This window comes from Plutella xylostella, chromosome 26, assembly GCF_932276165.1.
Source record: "Plutella xylostella chromosome 26, ilPluXylo3.1, whole genome shotgun sequence".
NCBI lineage: Eukaryota > Metazoa > Arthropoda > Insecta > Lepidoptera > Plutellidae > Plutella > Plutella xylostella.
The window spans coordinates 6,490,252-6,509,097 of record NC_064006.1 but is presented as its reverse complement, the minus strand read 5'-3'; the positions used below and the strand labels follow the sequence as shown (position 1 = coordinate 6,509,097).

At 38.7% G+C, this 18,846-nt stretch overlaps 2 protein-coding genes across 2 annotated transcripts; both read left to right on the top strand.

Annotated features, from left to right (window-relative positions):
- The first annotated feature begins 739 nt into the window (after nucleotides 1-739).
- Nucleotides 740-8,500, top strand: LOC105385791 (myrosinase 1-like). Its single transcript, XM_048630608.1, has 6 exons — nucleotides 740-1,038; nucleotides 5,321-5,451; nucleotides 5,851-6,521; nucleotides 6,795-7,103; nucleotides 7,559-7,797; nucleotides 8,126-8,500. Exons 1-6 carry the CDS (start codon nucleotides 1,022-1,024, stop codon nucleotides 8,283-8,285), a joined length of 1,527 nt encoding a protein of 508 aa, XP_048486565.1. The 5' UTR covers nucleotides 740-1,021; the 3' UTR covers nucleotides 8,286-8,500.
- Nucleotides 8,501-8,716: 216 nt separating this feature from the next.
- On the top strand, nucleotides 8,717-13,728 carry LOC105397351 (myrosinase 1). Its single transcript, XM_048630607.1, has 10 exons — nucleotides 8,717-8,925; nucleotides 9,100-9,215; nucleotides 9,834-10,016; nucleotides 10,394-10,786; nucleotides 11,237-11,331; nucleotides 11,583-11,730; nucleotides 11,972-12,126; nucleotides 12,555-12,793; nucleotides 13,202-13,416; nucleotides 13,567-13,728. The coding sequence occupies exons 1-9, from the start codon at nucleotides 8,894-8,896 to the stop codon at nucleotides 13,386-13,388; spliced, it is 1,548 nt and encodes a 515-aa protein (XP_048486564.1). The 5' UTR covers nucleotides 8,717-8,893; the 3' UTR covers nucleotides 13,389-13,416; nucleotides 13,567-13,728.
- Nucleotides 13,729-18,846: the final 5,118 nt, after the last annotated feature.

Genomic DNA, 18,846 nt, shown 5'->3' with positions numbered 1-18,846 from the left:
ATCCATCATTCCATCGTGTTTTCGTTCAATATGCTCTATCTCTATACAACCGAACAAAATCCACCCACCCATGTCACACACTCGTTAAGTGATGATAATAGTCTAATAAACTTAATAAACACCCACAAATCACTAGCAAATCAAAAATAAATAGCATTTTGAAAATTTTGTTGTAACTGTCAGCCTTTGTTTGGCACAGATTTTTCATTTGTTTCATTGTTTGGCACAGAGAACTGACGTAAACAGGCGCCACAGCAAAAAGGACAAAAAACATTTACAGCTTAACGTTTCTTTCTTACGCTTAATGTAGCTAAGCGTCTCTTTTTCGCAATGTCACAACTGTCACGATTATACCCCTGTGATGTGACCTATACCCTTTTTGCAAAACCCTGTATTTACATAAGTTGTTTAGAATACCCTAAAATGATAAGTAAGTGTATGGTTGACTTCCAGCTAAAATAATGGTGTGATGGCCACTAATTCCATTGCATAATGTTTATGAATACTTATACCTAAACTGGTTATTTTTGTCACCTACAACTACCTAGGTAGCTACATAATTTATGTGTCATCAAAATGAGTTCAGCCCCTCAAGAGTTATCGTAGGTTGTTTCAAAAACTGCGGATAACTTATCATTATCATAATATTTATATTCGTGAATTCCCCCCGGACAAAGCTATTGATAACCAAACTATATACCTACTTACTTATTACCTATATGTCTATGCCTATGTAGTAAACAAAAATGCAAAGTATGATACATAAACCTGCATTTAGTGAGTGATACAGTACCTATGTCTAAGTCAATAAAGACGTGTATTAGGACATAAACTTAAAATATTTTTTTAACTTTAAATTCTCGCTCTATAAATTGTTGTAAAAAAACAAATTCCCAACAGTCACAAAAGTTATTAAGAAGGATTATCAAGTGTTGTGTGTGCCTGCAATAAAGAAGGCTAATCTTAATGTGAATTTACTAAAGTTAACTAAATTGTTCAGATTAAAGAAGAAGTTGTTACTATGAAGACTGTGATTTTGTGAGTACTGTTTTTAAATATATTAATCGTTATTTAAACAGTGAAACTACAGTCCATATTAAGTAGGTTATTTTCTTATAAACTAAACGTATTTAAACACAATACCTACCTACCTAATAACTAATAAATACAAATAAGTACCTACCTACTTAACTACTCTTATATCCAAAATAGTATGAAAGGACTAATTGGTGATTGCAGACGACCGAATGGCGTAGTGGTTAGTGACCCTGACTACTGAGCCGAAAGTCCCCTTTTCTATTCCCGGCTGGGGCAGATATTTGTTTAAACACAGATATATAACCCCACCCTCCCTATTATATTGGGACTAACATAACACTGGCGAAAAGTGGGTGCAGCAATGCACCTCTACCTACCCCGCAAGGGATTTCATTAGTACAAGCTGTGAGTGTTTTTTTTGGTGATTGCACACCGGGTTCCGCTCATCTGGCATAATCTTTATTGACCAAAACTCATTTTGCATAACTCGTATGGTCTAAACTTTTTTGGCCGAACCATCACTTTGCCAAGACTTATGTGGCATAGGTAAGGCTCGTTTCGTCTAAAACTCTTTAGGCACAATCTTTAAACACCTAAGTTTCGTTTGCTCAAATTTATGTTCGTCTATACCTATGTATAATCTTGTTTCTCCTAATGTTATCTTAATAAATAATATATTAAGTATGTAGTAAATGTACAAATTGTTGTATTTTTCTCCTACATCCCGAAAATCACGATATTGTATGATCAAAAAATCGAAAGTTAACGACCAATATAATTATTACAAACCCCATGAGATCGAAACCTAAAAATAGGTGCGACGACGAGCAAAGCGAGGAGGAGCGTGTTAGGTGCACATGTTCATCAAAACCAAAGCGGAGCGCAGCGAAGCGGAGCGCAGCGAAGCGGAGCGGAGCGTTTTCCAAACAGCGGAAACAATACAAGGTACCAGTTTGCGCTATGTAGGGAGACGCTCCGTCAAAGTTAAAGCCAAACGAATATTATTACTTTGTATAAACCTATGCCATAGCATTATTAGGCTATTCAAGATTTGGCCATACCATTATTAGGCTAAACAATGTTATGCGAAATAACTTTTTACTAAACGAGATTTATGCCATACGATTTTCGGCGTAACGAGACTTTGACCAAACGTTACTATGCAATACGAGATTAGGCAAAAAATCTTATGCCAAAAAAGGTAGAACCTTGCACACCAAATGTGTAGATGCCAAAAAAAAAACAGTGCTGTGAAAGTGATCCGATTGAGAATAGAGCTTTGCTTTGATCATTGTGTTATAATAAAGGCTTAGACGTAAGCACACACAAAACATAATTATTGTTATATTTACTAAAATAAATAAGCACTTTATTAAGTAAGTAATACTTAAGTATATTACAATAATCAACAAAAATCTAGTGATAACTATAGATCTTTAAAATTATACACAACGTATTTTATGTCGTTTTTATAAATGTACTTATATTGTATTAATAGGAATATGGAATATGTTTAGCATTTTATTCCGGAATTCCCAAGGGAAGCCCATTTAGGGCGAAGCGAAGCTCACGGGAAAAGATAATACCTACTTACCTACTAGTTACATAAATATTATAATGTTCTATACCTGATTTCAAATACTTACCTACAAAAATAATACTTACTTATCTAATATAATTTTTGTTGGTGCATTGCACTTTTGAATTATTATAATAACATGGAGGTTAATTCGCGGTTATCTATGTAACTATTAAAAATGTATCGTCGATTAAGAAAACAACATTTATTTCGATAGGTTTTTATGTTTAACTACTTGTTATATGTACTTAAAGCAATGAATTTACAAGTTGATTAAAAATGTCGCTGGGGAGAGTTTTATCCGTGATATCGCAATTATAATTCCGAGAGCTTTCCGAAGACCTACAAAACACGTATTAAGGTTTTTAAGAACCTTTGTAAGAAAATATAATTATAATGTCTGTAGGTACTTACCTAGAGAATAGTATTGCTCATCATCATCATCAGCCTATAGTAGTTTACTACTGGAAGTAGGCCAACTCTCCCAAACCACACACTGGATGCTATCTTCTATAGAATACTTAGCTCAACGAGGAACAAAATATTGTAGGTACTTATCCATTTGTTTATCTGATCTTTCACTGAAGTAGGTGTAAAAGCTCGTCAATATAGCCATCACAAACACAAATGGGGCCAAAACGAATTTTGGCGACCGATTTTGAACGATTTTAGGTGATCCGTCTCTGGCCCCATCACTGATAAATTCCACCACGAGTAACACTGAATTAAATAACTTTAATTAAATACGCAATTGTAATAATTTTATGTACAAAACTCAAATTAAAATATTTATCTCACAATAGGAACAGTCTCTATAATTATAAATTCAAGCATGCATTTGATAACGTCTCTACTAGAGCGTTACTTATACCATAGACTATAGGGTGACTTTTTAGTCACTAACGAAATTTTTTCCATGAGTTAGGCATGTACAATAGAGTCGATTTCAATGAAAAAATTAGTAGGTAAATTTTTCATGATTTTTTTTTTTGTATCCCGAAATATTGGTAAAATATGGTCACTGAGTCACTGAGCAATAAATGTTAAAAGCGATAGGTTTCTCACGAAACAAACAAAGCCGAAATTAGACCTTATTGCCGCCATAAACCAATAAACTCTCGTTTAGCGTGAGAAAGGGGCGGAGCTTCATTTTGCAAAGGATGCCGCCGCTAATGGGTAATGCGTCATCGATCTGACGTCAGTCGCCTGCGCACCGCCGCGTCACACGTGTCTCTGTTTACTCTTTCGACGCGCGCGCACCCCGGCCCCGGGCCGACTTGTGTTGTGTTTGTGTGTATGTGCTAAATGTATTCTAACCAAGAGTAGGAGTAGGTATGTCGAAGAGTCCCAAAATCTCGCAGACCTCAGAAATAAGATAATTGTCGCTTTCGAGGAAGTGAAAAATTACATTGTGGTGTTAAATAAATTAAAATACAATGAGTTGAAAGTGTTGTGACGTGCCAGACTTTGTGTAGATGTGTAGAAGGGACTCCACTTCGAACAATTTGATACTTCATCAATTGTTCATCACTTACAGTGATTGAGGAAGTGTGTGCTAATTACGGTGTTGCGGTAAGGTCCCCTTGCATTTGGATTTTTTATTGCAATTTGACGGTTCTAACTCTAACCCCTTGAAAGTATGGGGAAAATCATTGAGCAACTTATGAATTTATTTGAAACTAGCTGTTCCCGCGAGCTTGGCTTCGCCTTAAATAGTTTTCGTGTGGGAATTCCGCGATAAAAAGTAGCCTATGTTCTTTTTCAAGGACGAGACGTGTATACCAAATTTCATTCAAATCCGTTCAGTAGTTTTGGGCGTGAAAGAGTAACAGACAGACAGACACAATTACTTTCGCTTAGTTAGGATTCGCGGGCAAGTGGGCGTGGCCAGACGCGCTACTCGCGCTACTCGCGCACGGTGACCATGAGTCTTGGTTTTCTGGAGAAAACTTTGTGTGCCAATATCTTATAATTTTAGTACTGAAAGGTACTGAAAGAAAATACACGTAAGTTATATTTTTAACCCAGGAATGTTATGTTACAATTTCGTTACTGACTAAAAAGTCACCCTGTATATGCTTAACTTACTTATACCATAGTCTATGCTTACTTACTTATACCATAGTCTATGCTTATACTTATTCGGGCTAAACGAGCCTATTTTTTGAGATATGATGATAGTTTTTTCTACTCAGTCTTATGCTTTCTAAAGTTCTCGTATGCTTGTTTGTATCTTAACTTACCTTGATGCTATTACTAGAAATGCAAGCCAAAAGAAGATACTATGTCTTACCATAATAAACTTAGGTATACCTGCCTACATTATATGTATACTTAGGTACGTATTTTGTGTAAGAGTTGATATTTCTTTCACGTAGGTATTTTTAAAAGTGGCCCCCTCTTTGGCACAACCACTTTTCCAACAACATAACATACATAAAATGCTGCATAGTTAATTTAGGTTTCGACTTAAAGCCAGTTTTTTGATCCCTAGTTAACTCAACCATTGGTCAAAAATGGCGACCATTAGTTAAAAATCACCCAAAATTGTATGCAGCTGTCATGCTTGACAAGTGACTTGACTAATGGTTAAAGTTGACCACGGATCAAAAAACTGGCCCTTAGTAAATACCTAGTTATACCCTTTTTGCGACACCCAGAGTATAGGTCCTAATAACTATGAATGTTTCACTTGTCCATTAGTGTGATCTGCGTGGTGTCCAGCTGCCCGGGCCTGGCGAGGGTAGGGCCTGCCGGGAGACAGTTTCCAGAGGACTTCATGTTCGGGACCTCTTCAGCATCATACCAGGTCGAGGGTGCTTGGAACGAGGATGGTAAGACATTTTCAAAGACAGCTAAACGAAAATCGGTTTAGCCCTTTTTGAGCTACACTATTACAGACACGTTAAATATAATTAACCCCTTCATTTTCGCGGATTAGGGGCCAGTTTTTTGATCCCTAGTTAACTCAACCATTGGTCAAAAATGGCTACCATTAGTTAAAAACCAACAAACCTATAAACAAAGAGAAAATTTCCCATATACCTACCTAAGAGTAACTTCTGTCTGATAGATTTCTTTGAAACTGATGTCTAATTTTAAAATGCTGAAATTATATGACTTTGCAAGAATAGGGTACGATTCTTTGACTTACAGAAACTCATTGATATGTAAGTATATGTAGTTACATAGGAACTTATAGATAATTTATAAGTTTGTACATTAACTTTCAGGCAAGGGCGAGAGTATATGGGACAGATTCGTCCACCGAGACCCACCACCAGCTAAAGATGGCAGCACCGGCGACGTGGCTAACGACTCTTACCACAAGTACAAACGGGACATACAGATGTTAAGAGAACTGGGGGTCAATACCTACCGCTTCTCCATATCCTGGACTCGCATCCTTCCAACTGGCTTCTCCAACTATATAAACCCCCTTGGAGTCCAATACTATAACAATGTTATAGATGAGCTGCTCAAGTATAATATAGAGCCGATAGTGACGATATTCCACTTCGATCTGCCACAGTCTTTACAAGATCTAGGTGGCTTTGCCAATCCTCTGATAGAAGGCTGGTTTGAGGATTACGCTAGAGTTGTCTTTGGATTATACGGGGATAGAGTGAAGAAGTGGATCACGATAAATGAACCGAGGGAAACCTGCAGTGAGGCTTACGGCACTGTGACGTCGGCACCTGGCCTGAATTTCTCCGGGTTTGCAGATTATCTCTGCGCGAAGTATGTGCTGATATGCCATGCCAGTGCCTATCGCCTGTATGATAGAGAGTTCAGGGCGTCACAAGGAGGGGAGGTTGGGATAGCATACAGTGCCAGCTGGTATGCGCCAGCGACTGATTCTGTTGAAGATGAGCTCGCTACGGAGTTGAAACGACAATCGGAGGTTAGTTTGTGGTCATTAATTCATAACGTTATTATAATTTACCGATATAATGCTCTATAATATTTCTCTTGCATGTATCATCATCATCATCAGCCAATAATCATCCACTGCTGGACTTAGGCCTCTTCTAAGGAGCACCCCAACACTCGGTCCGAGGTCGTCGGTCCATCGGGCGAGTGTCTCATGCTGCGTTTGCCTGTTCGTGGTCTCCACTCGAGAACTCGTTTACCCCATCGGTTATCGGTTATTCATGTATGTATTCTTTAATTTCAGTTAACAATATACGTAGACCCAGTATTCTCCGAAGAGGGGGGGTTCCCAGCAGAGCTGTCAACCAGAATAGCAGAGAAGAGCGCTGAGCAGGGCTACCCATTCTCACGATTACCAGCTTTCACAGAAGAGGAGAAGGCATTCGTGAGAGGCACAGCGGATTTCCTTGGAGTCAACCATTACTGCTCCTTCCTCATATCAGCTACTAAGAACCTGCAGGAGAACCCCCGTGTACCGTCGTTGGCTGACGATGTGAATGTGGGTCTGGTGATACCGGACGAATGGCCACACTCGGCTTTGAGCTTCATGGCGGTAAGTTTGCTGTGGCCATTAGGGCACCATATTAAAATTAAGCAATGTCAAAAAGTATGTTAGTAAAAATGCTATTTTGATATTCCACTATGTACCTATAAGATTTATCATCGTCTTCGTTTAGCTCCTTTTCTATAAGTAGTTAAATATCATTCCAAATATAAATTTTGACAGAGCTAAAATTAAATTATGTGTTGTAAAATCGTCCGTATTATTCATGGTCATTTTCCATTGTTTTCTTTGTTTATGCGGTTTAAATGATTCGGTTCGGTACAAGACGCTACTGGATGTTACTCTGTTAATCTGTGACGGACAACAACGATACAAATGTACCTACATAAAGACCTTAAGGATATCAATGCAACCATATCGCTACATAATAATCATAAAGACCTAGATTTTTTAATAAACTAATTAACAATAATATTTATAAACATTTCTACCTATTGTTACAGAGATCCCCCAACAGCCTATTCAACGTGCTATCATATTTTAACGCCAGATACAACAAAAACATAACATATTACATAACTGAGAACGGCTGGGCGGTTGACGAGGGTCTAGAAGGCGATAGGATCGCCAATTACAGAGACAATCTAGAAGGCGTTCTCGACAGTTTGGACGCAGGAATCAGAGTGAAGGGGTTCATGGCATGGACTCTCATGGATAATTATGAGTGGATCAGTGGTTTTAGGTAAGTCATAATATTTTGAATAGCTTAATTCTTAATCTCTATGCCTGCCTTCTTCAGTCTACTGTAGCAGTCCACTGCTAGACGTATGTAGTAGGTCTCTCCCGAAGTACATAAGCTCTGCATATCCAAGCTTTACCAGCCATCATGGTCATGGTCATCGCATGCAGCAAGTCGTCACCCTAGCCGGAGGACATCTTACACTAAGTACGTTACATATAAAAATGCAAAACCTACCGAGACGGCAGTTGGAAAGTTCACATACTTCCTACTTATTTCCGTTATTTTCTCAGGTGTGAAACTCACAGATATTTATCTATTTCATTTTCAGTGTAAAGTTTGGCCTTTATCGAGTGGACAGAAGTGATAGTGAGCTTCGCAGAATACCGCGGGAAACAGCCTTTGTTTATAAGGAAATAATAAAAACTCGACAGATTGATCACAACTATTACCCCACTACAAAAGAAATGACGATAGATGACGGACTTTAGTACCTACCTACCTAGTTTCTTAATAATATTTTATACCAAAATGAATACCTAGTTAGCTAAGTAGTTAGGTAAGTACTTAGTTACACAAAAGCAAGCAACGGGCTTGTCTTCCCTTTTAATATTTTTTAATTTTGTGCTGAAACTTGTGTGTGAACCGGATGGACCAAGTCGGATAAGTTATTATATAAGAATAATAATAAAATATAACAACAGTTTTCCTTGGTTTTTTATGATAATTAATGGCTGAGAAGGGCTTGAATCCAGGGCAGCTAAGCCTAATTTAAAAAGGAAATACCCTAAATTTGACGTTGACACTGACATTTATAATGTCAATCAATAAACTGTCATGTGTCACCAATGACGAAGGATTGTCATTGTGTGTCACTTAAAATTATGCTGTTGTCATCTGTCAATGAACCTGCAGTAAAGTCTGAAACTTTGAAAACTTGTTTGTTTTTGGAGTAAACACCTTGTGCGATAATTATAAATTTGCCTATTTTATTATGTGTTTTATCATTGTAATTAATTAAACTGATAACGTAATAGAAGCATATTGGCTCAGCATAGATAATGACTTTCATTATCAATTCTACACGCCTGCATGAAACATGGTTTATTATTTGTTATTTTTTCTTTACTGGTAAGTAGTTTAATATATTTTTTTACTCAGATTTTAAAACATGACAAGTGTTACTCTAAAATGAGATGGGCCTAATGCACTAATCAAGTTCTGTCTTTGAACTTATAGTTTCATTAAAATTTATACTTATTGCTGAACTTTAAAACTTATTTAACTTTTCATCAATTTATGCAGTCAGTTGGTGGTATGCCTAGCCTGGTCAGACGGTGCTGTCCGGAGGTTCCCTCCAGGATTCATGTTCGGAGTGGCGTCAGCTGCATACCAAGTGGAGGGCGGCTGGGATGCTGATGGTAATTTTTTAATATTCTTACCTTTCTTTTTAGTAAATATTTTTCTTTTATATGAGCCCTAGAGCCCATTTCCTGCTAATCCTGAAGTAATTATCTCCATGGTAGTGTTTAATTATTTATTTATCAGTTAGGTATATCTGTCTAAAACAAATACAATATGGTTTGTAAAAAAAAAACAGAATTTCAGTACTTATCTAAATTCAAATGCATTTTTAAATAATTACTTATGTAAAGTAACTTTATGTAAATGTATGCCCATTTAGATTAATGGAATATTCTTTATTTGTACACACACATAAAATAAACTTACTTAACTTAAATACTAACACATATGTACAAAAATGGCAGTCTTATTGCTCGATTTTTTCAAGGCAACCTTATTTATGGTGGAAGGATATTTATGATCAAAGAGGGGTCAAAGTATGCTAAAGAATTCTAAAGGAATAATTAAAATAATGATCTTGTTATTTAGTTTAAACTTAATACTATATTCAAAAAGATTCCTCTATGAGCCAGGCTCAGGAACCACCTAAAGATAAAAAATGACCACCTAAAGAAACTCTTTTTAAACACACTAAACATACTATTCTTAACCAACTACCCTAACATACATTTCAGGGAAAGGCGAAAGCATGTGGGACCGCTCAATCCATGAGCACCCGGAGCTGATCTCCGACGGCACGTCCGGAGACGTCTCGGCGGACTCATACCACAACTACAAGCGTGATGTGGAGATGCTGCGCGAGCTCGGGGTGGACTTCTACCGGTTCTCCATATCCTGGTCAAGGGTGTTCCCTGATGGTAATGTTTTTATGTACAGTCTGCCATGCAGATATCTGACCCATCCCCTATTTAATTTTTAAATAAGGTGGTTGATATTAGCAGGTCTACTCTCAAAATGTATGGAACAGTTTTAATTGTTTCTTGTTTCTATTTCAGTGTCTAAGTATTTTGGATAAACAGATTTGCTATTTGGTCCTTTTGGTCCTTTACTGATAATTTTTCCAGACATTATACTGAACCATCATCAACCGGAAATTGCTAAGGTTCATTGGACCAGGAAAAAAATATATTTTTTATAAATTGCTGCGACTGAAGTTACCTGTTAGAGATCCCTTCCTATCCATAACATTCATCCATTAAGTGTTAGTGCAATACAATTCTATTAAATTTTTCAGGGTTCACAAACAACAAAAACGAGGCCGGGTTCCAATACTACGACAACCTAATCGACGAACTACTCAAATACAACATAGAACCAATGATAACCATGTACCATTTCGACCTCCCGCAAAAACTGCAAGACTTAGGCGGTTGGGCCAATCCACTATCAATCTTATGGTTCGAGGATTATGCTAGAAATCTGCTTGAACGATATGGGAGTAAAGTGAAATACTGGATTACGTTTAACCAGCCCAATGGTATATGTATGGAAGGCTATGGAGACGGCACTATGGCTCCCTTCGTGAGTGTGAAAGGGATAGCTGAGTATATTTGCGTCAAGAACGTGTTGCTGGCTCACTCTAGAGTCTGGAAGATGTTCAATGAAAAGTACCGGGTGAAGAATAAAGGTTAGTTTTGTTTTGATTAGCAATAGTTGTAAACATACTTACTAAATTTAATATTTAGTTTTATACGGTTGTATATCTACTAAGGGATTGGTAAATAAAAGAATTTTTTTTTTGTTCTTGTAATTAAAGTTATAAATAAAACTATAAAAATATATTATACTTTACGTATAATATTATTCATAGGCATTTATGCATGCATGCATGTTTTTGCATGTTTTTTTATTTAATCAGCTTGATATACATATAACTACTTTTTAAAGAGTAGTAACCTATGTACATATTATTATACATATTTCACGTAATAGGTACCAATAATAAAGAAATAGTAGACTTGACTATGTCCTTACTTAAATTTAAATGAGAAATGTAAAAGAAAACATTTTGTATGTAGGACATTGACCTGCTCGCGGTTATATCACGGACAAAGTTTAACTCTAGATTTAATTTCAGGTTCTCTCGGCATTTCCATAGCTGTAAACTGGTTGGACCCTTTTAACAATGCGACAGAGAATGTACAAGCCACTGACGAATACAGGGAATTTACTGTAAGTGCTCCCTAGAATCTGAATATAATCAAAATTAGTTCTAAAAATTTTAAAATCGTAAAAACTACTGAACGGATTTTTTTCAAATCAGTTGTGCAGGAAGCTGACACCCTGTATTAACAATAAAAACTATTTTTATCCCGGATTTCCCAAGGGAAACCTTTCTAAGGCGAAGCGAAGCAAAACGCGAACAAATCGCCTAGCGCCATCTATTGTCGACCTTTATAACTAAAGATTACACTAATTTTCAGATCGGTCTATACGTGAACCCGATATTCTCAAAGACCGGGGATTTCCCTCAAGTTGTGAAAGACATTATTGCGAGAAACAGCAAGGAACAAGGATTCAGGAAGTCTAGACTGCCAGTGCTTACTAGTGACGAGATAAGCGCTATCCGTGGTAGGTAAACCCACTCAAGATCGTATGAATACTCAGAATATAATATTATTGAATTAAAGGTTGTCTGGCAGATATCGCTTTAATAATAAGACTGCCTTTTGTACCCTAATTAACTTACAACTTGTAATATTTTTTATTATTTTTGTTGCACAAGTAAAGACTATTCTACCTATCTAAATAGTTAGGTAAAGTAACAAAAAATATACTTACTATGTTATGGTTAATTTATTATGTTTTATAGGTTCAGCGGACTTTCTAGCGATGAACCACTACACCACCTCGCTCGTATCCAGACCTAAGAAGAATAACCACCCGTCGCCTTCCTTCGAACACGACGCTAATGTCAAACTGACTTATTCTAAGCACTGGGCGGTGGCCAAGTCGCCTTGGTTGAGGGTAAGATAGAATTTACGATAATATTTGTAAAGAGATTTGATCGTTTGTTTGTATAGAAACTATTGTCTCTGAGATTTGTTCGACTGTGTGCGAATCACGAATATTGTCGACTCAAGTCGATAGCATAATTTGATAGTAATTTTAAATGATATCTTGATCAGCGCCCCTGTCGGTAACGTTAGAAACTAATAAAATAAAACGCATAGTGATCTATCGAATTACTATCGACTACAGTCGACAATTAATACTTATTTGTGATACGCACACTAATACTCTTTTCCCCAAATATTCCTGCAGGTTTTTACACCACTACACTCTCATACAAAATCACGTTTAGTTTTGTCACTGCTCGAATAGTAAGATAAACGTGCACAAGTCCCCATAAAGTACATACAAATTTTTTACACAGTACTTACATCATTTCACAGAGCGCACCGTACGGCCTATACAAAGCCCTAATCTACCTAAACCTGAAATACGACTACCCTTCCATCGTCATCACAGAAAACGGGTGGTCTTCTGACCCTGGGCTTGATGACACTCAGAGGGTAGACAATATGAGGAGTTATCTGAATGCGCTACTGTTGGCCATAGAAGATGGGGCCGAGGTGTCGGGCTATGCCGCTTGGAGTTTGATGGATAACTTTGAATGGACTGCCGGGCTGAGGTAATTTATTTATTTAACTCTTTATTGCACATATATTAGATAGATGTACAAAAATTGGGCTTAATGCTAAAAGCATTTTCTACCAGCCAACCTACAGGAGGTACAGGAAAACCAGTAAAAAGGATTGCAAAAGAAAAAAGAAAATTTAGGTAGGTATGAAAGAAAAAAGAATTAGATAATCATCATCATTTATTGGCACCATTTAACACAGGTTACAAGAAATAATCAGTAGGTAGGTAGTAGTAAAATAGATATGGTAGTAGGTAAGGTTTTGTGATTATTTAGTTTTATAAAGGATTTGAAATTAGAGTGTTATGAGGATGGTGTATGTATATTTGTTTGACTTGTCCATATTTTTTATCATGATAATATTTCTATCATAAACGAATGTTTTATTTCTGTTTCCAGTGAAAGGTTCGGTCTATACGAAGTGGACTTTGATGCGGCTGAAAAAACCCGAACACCGAGGAAGTCAGCCTTCGTGTACAAAGAGATAATTGCTTCTAGAATAGTCGACGAAGCGTTTGAACCGAAAAGCTTGCAAATGACTCTGTCGGATCGACGAATGAAAATGAAAGCTAAAGTTGAACTGTGATAAAATAAAATACATTATTAGTATATTAACCCCCTTATTCATAGAAAAGTTACAATACGTTTTAACTAATAAACTGTTTTGTCCCTCTCTGTCAAAGAACAAATTGTTCTTTGTCGGAGAGGGACAAAACAGTTTATTAGTTAAAACGTTCTGTAACTTCTCTATGAATAAGGGGGTTAGTATGTATGTATAAGAGGTACTTAGGTACAACATTTAAGTATTATGTTCGATGTACTTACCTAGATATTTAACAAAAATTACTAAGTACCGAATTACCTGTGCAAAATATATTTATTTTTAAAGTTGCAAAATATATTTATTGTTAAAGTTTTAAGTATTATTCCAGTGTTTTTTTTGTGCAATACATTAAATACGTCATTTGCATCTAGGGATTAATTGAGTTTTCCTGTTAACATTATCGCTGTTTTTAAGTTTTAAGCTTAGTTTATCTAAGTTCTACTAAAAATGTACAATTACTGCATATAATAACTTAAGCCTAATAATAAATAATACACTATGTTACAACTTAAACTACCTATATATTATACAAAAAACTATAAAACTATAAATAAAATAGCCCATCTAGCTCTGATCCCTGTGGAAGGGTCCCCAACACGCTGGCGACATTGCCCCGCTGGATCGCCAGACTCAGGCGCTGGCGGAGGTACGCCCCGGCTCGTTTGTCACCTGAGACGTCTGCGAGCCGGGAAGTGATCTCCTTGACCAAACTTTTGGCGTCCGGACCCCATGGCCCCATGGTTTCAACACCAAACGGGAGAAATAAGTATGTGCTGTCGAGCGACCTGTATTTCTCCCGTTTCAGGTTTTCAGCAGTACCAGCCGCCGCTCCCGCTGCCCTGGATGTGTGTGGGACGTGTGACGCCGCCAGTGTGTCGACGCACGTGGCATCCCACACTAGCGACCTCCCGTGTGCCCAGGGAATGAGCGACATCCCGTCGGGCCTCTTCCCGTCGTCGCGAATGACACCGGCAGGTTCCAGCACCGCCGGAGTGTTGACTGACACTAGGGCCCGGCGCAGGATGTCGTTCAATGCGGCGTGGCGGGACAGGCGGCCGGCACTGCGTCTGCACGAGAGGCCATGGTGGCCGAGTTGGTTGACCTCCGCTCCGCATATGCAGTGATGGGGCTGGACAATTTTGATGCCAAGGCGAAGGCCGATCGCCGTCTGGAAAGACCTGTCGTCGAGGAAGGTTCCTATCTTCGGCGAGGGCAGGGCATGGAGCCAGAGGCCTGACTCGCGTTCTGCTGTCGCCAGGAGTCTTGCCCTCTCTGTATCGTTAGTGCTCGTCTCGAGCAGGTGCCTTCCTGTAGACAGGCATTTGGGCTCGTCCCACAGACGTTGCGAGTGCGGGTTTTCGGGCAGTGCCTCACCAGGGCAGATCGACTGCCATGCCTCCTTGGCTTCACCACAGCACGAGACCTCAGAAACACCCAAAGATGGGTGAATAATTTTATTATACAAGGCCAGCGTGCTGTGGGTTGAAGACAAGAAGGCGGGCAGGGCTACGTCCGACACCTTTCTGACACCGATGCCGCCGAAACGGATGGGTAGGGAGGCCTGGAGCCAGTCGCGGTCTCTGAATGGTAGGTTTAATATTTTACTGAGAGAATTTTGTATTAGGTTGTCAATGTCTGAAAGAATTGTTTTGTTTTTGAAAATGGGGCTGCATCTTAGTATATATGTGAAGTTGGGGACGAACAGCGAGTACCGGATTATTTGAAATGCCATGTGTTTACTTATTTTGAGGAGGTGTGGGATTTTGTTGGTGAAAGAGTTAATTTTTTCAGATATGAAATTGTTAATTGATTGTTCATGGATGGGAGCTCCGAGGAGGCGCAGAGATGTTTCGTCAAGTATTTTAATATTGGGGGCTAATGCGTTGAAACGTTGGATGATTATCGATTTTCTCGCTTCGGATATATGGGATGGGATAAAAATTTCGCACTTAGCGCTGTTGAGTTCCAGGCCTATTTCCCTCATATTGTCCGTGAGTGTACGGAGGTCGTCGAGCACGGTGTCAGACTCGCCTCCCAGAGTGCCGTCGTCAAGGTACCACATGTTCAGCTTCGACTTCAGGGAGGATATCGTTTTGTGGATGGCGAGGCTGAAGATGGCGGGGCCGAGCGGATCGCCTTGTTGGCAACCGACCTCGGAGTGGATGCGATTTGAATTGTAGATGAGATAGGATGGGGATGAATAACATTGCCAGAGGTATGGATATATTTCTGGTGTGAGTTCTTTTATTTCAGTTAGGAATGTACCTCTGTCTATTGAGTTGAATGCGTTTTTGATGTCGACTTTGAGGACAACCTCGCCACCGTCGTGTTCGATATAAGTCCGCAGTGCGTGGACTGCGGCCTCGCATCCTCCCTTGGAGCCGAAACCGAGTTGGAGGGGTTGCAGGTAGGTACTTAGCTTTGGTAGAATTTGACGGCAGCAGACTTTGGAAGCTATACGTCTGAGGGTGGAGCCAACGGCGATGGGTCTTATGCCCCCATCCTTTTTGTTGAGGGCACAGAGTCTGGCGCCGTACATGAGGGGGGCAATTGATGTGTTGACCTTCCCCGCTAGCATAAGGTTGATCAATGCCGTCAAGTTGCTCAGCAGGGTTTCTCCTGCCTGGCCGGTGCTAGCGAGGAGGTCTTTCAGGTGTTGGGGGCTTAGGCCGTCCAGTCCGCCGGCGGAGCCGCAGCGGAAAGACATGATGGCCCCGTACACGTCGGTCCCGAGCACCTGCAGCGGGGCGGAGTCGCTGGCCGGGGCGTCGGGGAGCTGGGCGGAGGGCGGCTGTGGCGGGTGCTTCGACTGTAGGCCTTGTAGCGTCTCGGGGGTGTCTGGGGCGACGGAGTCGTTGGAGAACATAAGTTGGGATGCGCCTTTTATGTCGCCATCGCTTATTTTGGTTTCTATGATTTTATACTTTTCTTTAGAGTGGTAAATGAAATTGGTTTGATTTTTTTCCGAAGGCGGGTTTGAGCAATTGTTTTTTATTGCTTGGGTCAGAGAGGTGTGTCTTCTGGTGTTTTCATCAATATGTAGGGTTTGGTAAGTGAAAAAAAACAGGGATTTCCACGATTCTATTGAGTTTTCATCAATGACGAGTCTTAGCACGCTGCTGAGTTTATTTGCCACGCTTAGGCGGGCACCCCGTGGGATCCTTTTTACTACTGGATGTGTTTTTTTAAAGTTTATCAGCTGCTCGTGTAAAGGTTCCTCAGATGGGGTGGAGCTATCCGCGTTTAATGGTGGGGTGGGCGGATGTGAGGGCGGGTTCGTGGGGTGAGTTTTCCCAATGTGGATGTTCACACCTCTCTGACCTTTGTACCGTGCGTTGCAGTCTTGAGGGCATAAGGGACATCTCATATAGTCGTGGCTGGAGCTCCGGCTGCCGCCGTGGCTGGTTCCGGCGAAGCTCTGGGACATTCCGATAGTTCGCACGTGAACTCTGCTATAATTTTGCAGGGGAAAGGCATTTTAACTAGTTTTAGTCATTTTGTTTGTTTATTTATAAAATTTTCGCTGTTATTAAATACTACATAAATATTTATTACAAACTTGCTTTTTGTAAATTAAGATTCATCTTGATTTGTAGTCGCAAAATGTACCAAATGGGTGCAACTTATTACAGCCTCCGGATTAAAGGTCAAATAGACTAATACAGGAGTTAGTCATTCAGGGATATTTCAAGGAGTTATTGACCGGGCTGCCTGAGGTTCGTCAGCCAATACTTACGGTATAAATATCATTATTATGCATGGTAAGTATACAATACAAATAATACAATGTAAGTTACTAGGATCTCGGCCATAAATTGCTACTTATTAGCTGAATAGAAAAAAAAGTATTGATAAGTGCCATCTATTGAAAAACCATGACATTGTTGCACCTTGACGCTGACTACCTCAAATTACATTACATTCACAAATTACAAAAACATCAAGTTCCCTAGCTAACCAGTCTCTCAATTAGTTAAATTTTTATTGCGTAGATGGCACTAGTATTGCATATAACTAGAAGTTCTGAAACCACCCAAGAGATGGCGCTGTTTACACAAATAGTCGAGGGGTAGTGTTTTACTTTAATTTTAACGTTTATTTTATGTTGAGACTTATTTTGATTGGCTATTGAGTTGTATTTGATTATTTATTATATCTCGGTTCCTAATGCAAATCTGACAACTTTACATTTGCAGTAGTCAATTTGGTAAGTACCTAGGTATCTGAGATAAAATAATAGAATACTTACCTCTACCGTAAACACAATGTAGACTAATAAAAATATACCTACTTATACTTAGTTCTGAGTGGTATGTGTGTTGAAACATACACCTACATATGTACCGTAGGTAAGATATTGATAGTACAGTCAGGTGGACTTAACTATTTTCAACAGCATAATTTCTCCCAGTGATCAAAGGACACAATAAAGTTTACTTATTCTCATACTATGGACGCCATGTCTGTGCAAAAACTATGTTCTTAAAAAGATTCATCTGCTTATTAGGCGGCTTACACACCAAATCGAATATGTATCCGATTCGCACAATATTTTTTTCTCCAAAAAAAATACACTTTTCATTTCTAAATAACTCACTTTGCTCTCACAATGGTGTAGGTAGCCTTAACATCATGGCTCATTGAATTTTGATCCTTTGTTTCTCGGATAAAAAAAGACTCTATGGCGCCCTCTACAAAGTCTATGGTCCGATTTTAGGGATGTTCCAAAACTGTTTATCCATTATTTTTATTGTGCTATGCCACCCGCAGTGTTTGTTTGTGAGTACCGCCTATTGTCCGCTATTCTAACTTTTGTTACTATGTTTTATCCCCTATTATTTGTTGTAGCTAAATACCGAATATAATGAGTGTAAAAATTGGATCATGTATTGTGAAAACGTTTTGGGGCCGTCATTTTCGCTTATTTTTCGCGCGCTTTATTTGAGCTTTCATGTTATAAACACTGGTTTAAAGTTATATATTAGGTATGTAGAAGTAACTACATTATACATGTGCCTATTTATTACTAACGTAAGTATTATAATTAATACATAGAAGTGGATCACTGAAAACTTACGTCCTTGGTCAAAATAAACTATTGAGCAATGTCCGAAACTCAAAAAAAATCGACAGCGCTCATATTTTTTCTGATGATGGGAATAACCCTCCGTATCAGTAGTTAGTAATTTTATAAAAATAAAAACATTTCAAGTTTCACAAAACGGGGATTTTACGGACTTTAGGAGTTTTTCCATCGTCTCAATGAGCAATTTTATTTTTTTTGGCTGATAGAGACGATGGAAAAAGAGATTTTTTTAGGATGATACGGACGGTTATTCCTATCATCAGAAAAATTATGAGCGTTGTTGATTTTTTTCGGACATTGCCCAAAGGAACCTTGTTTCCCTACAAATATTAAAAATATATTTATTTTAGACAC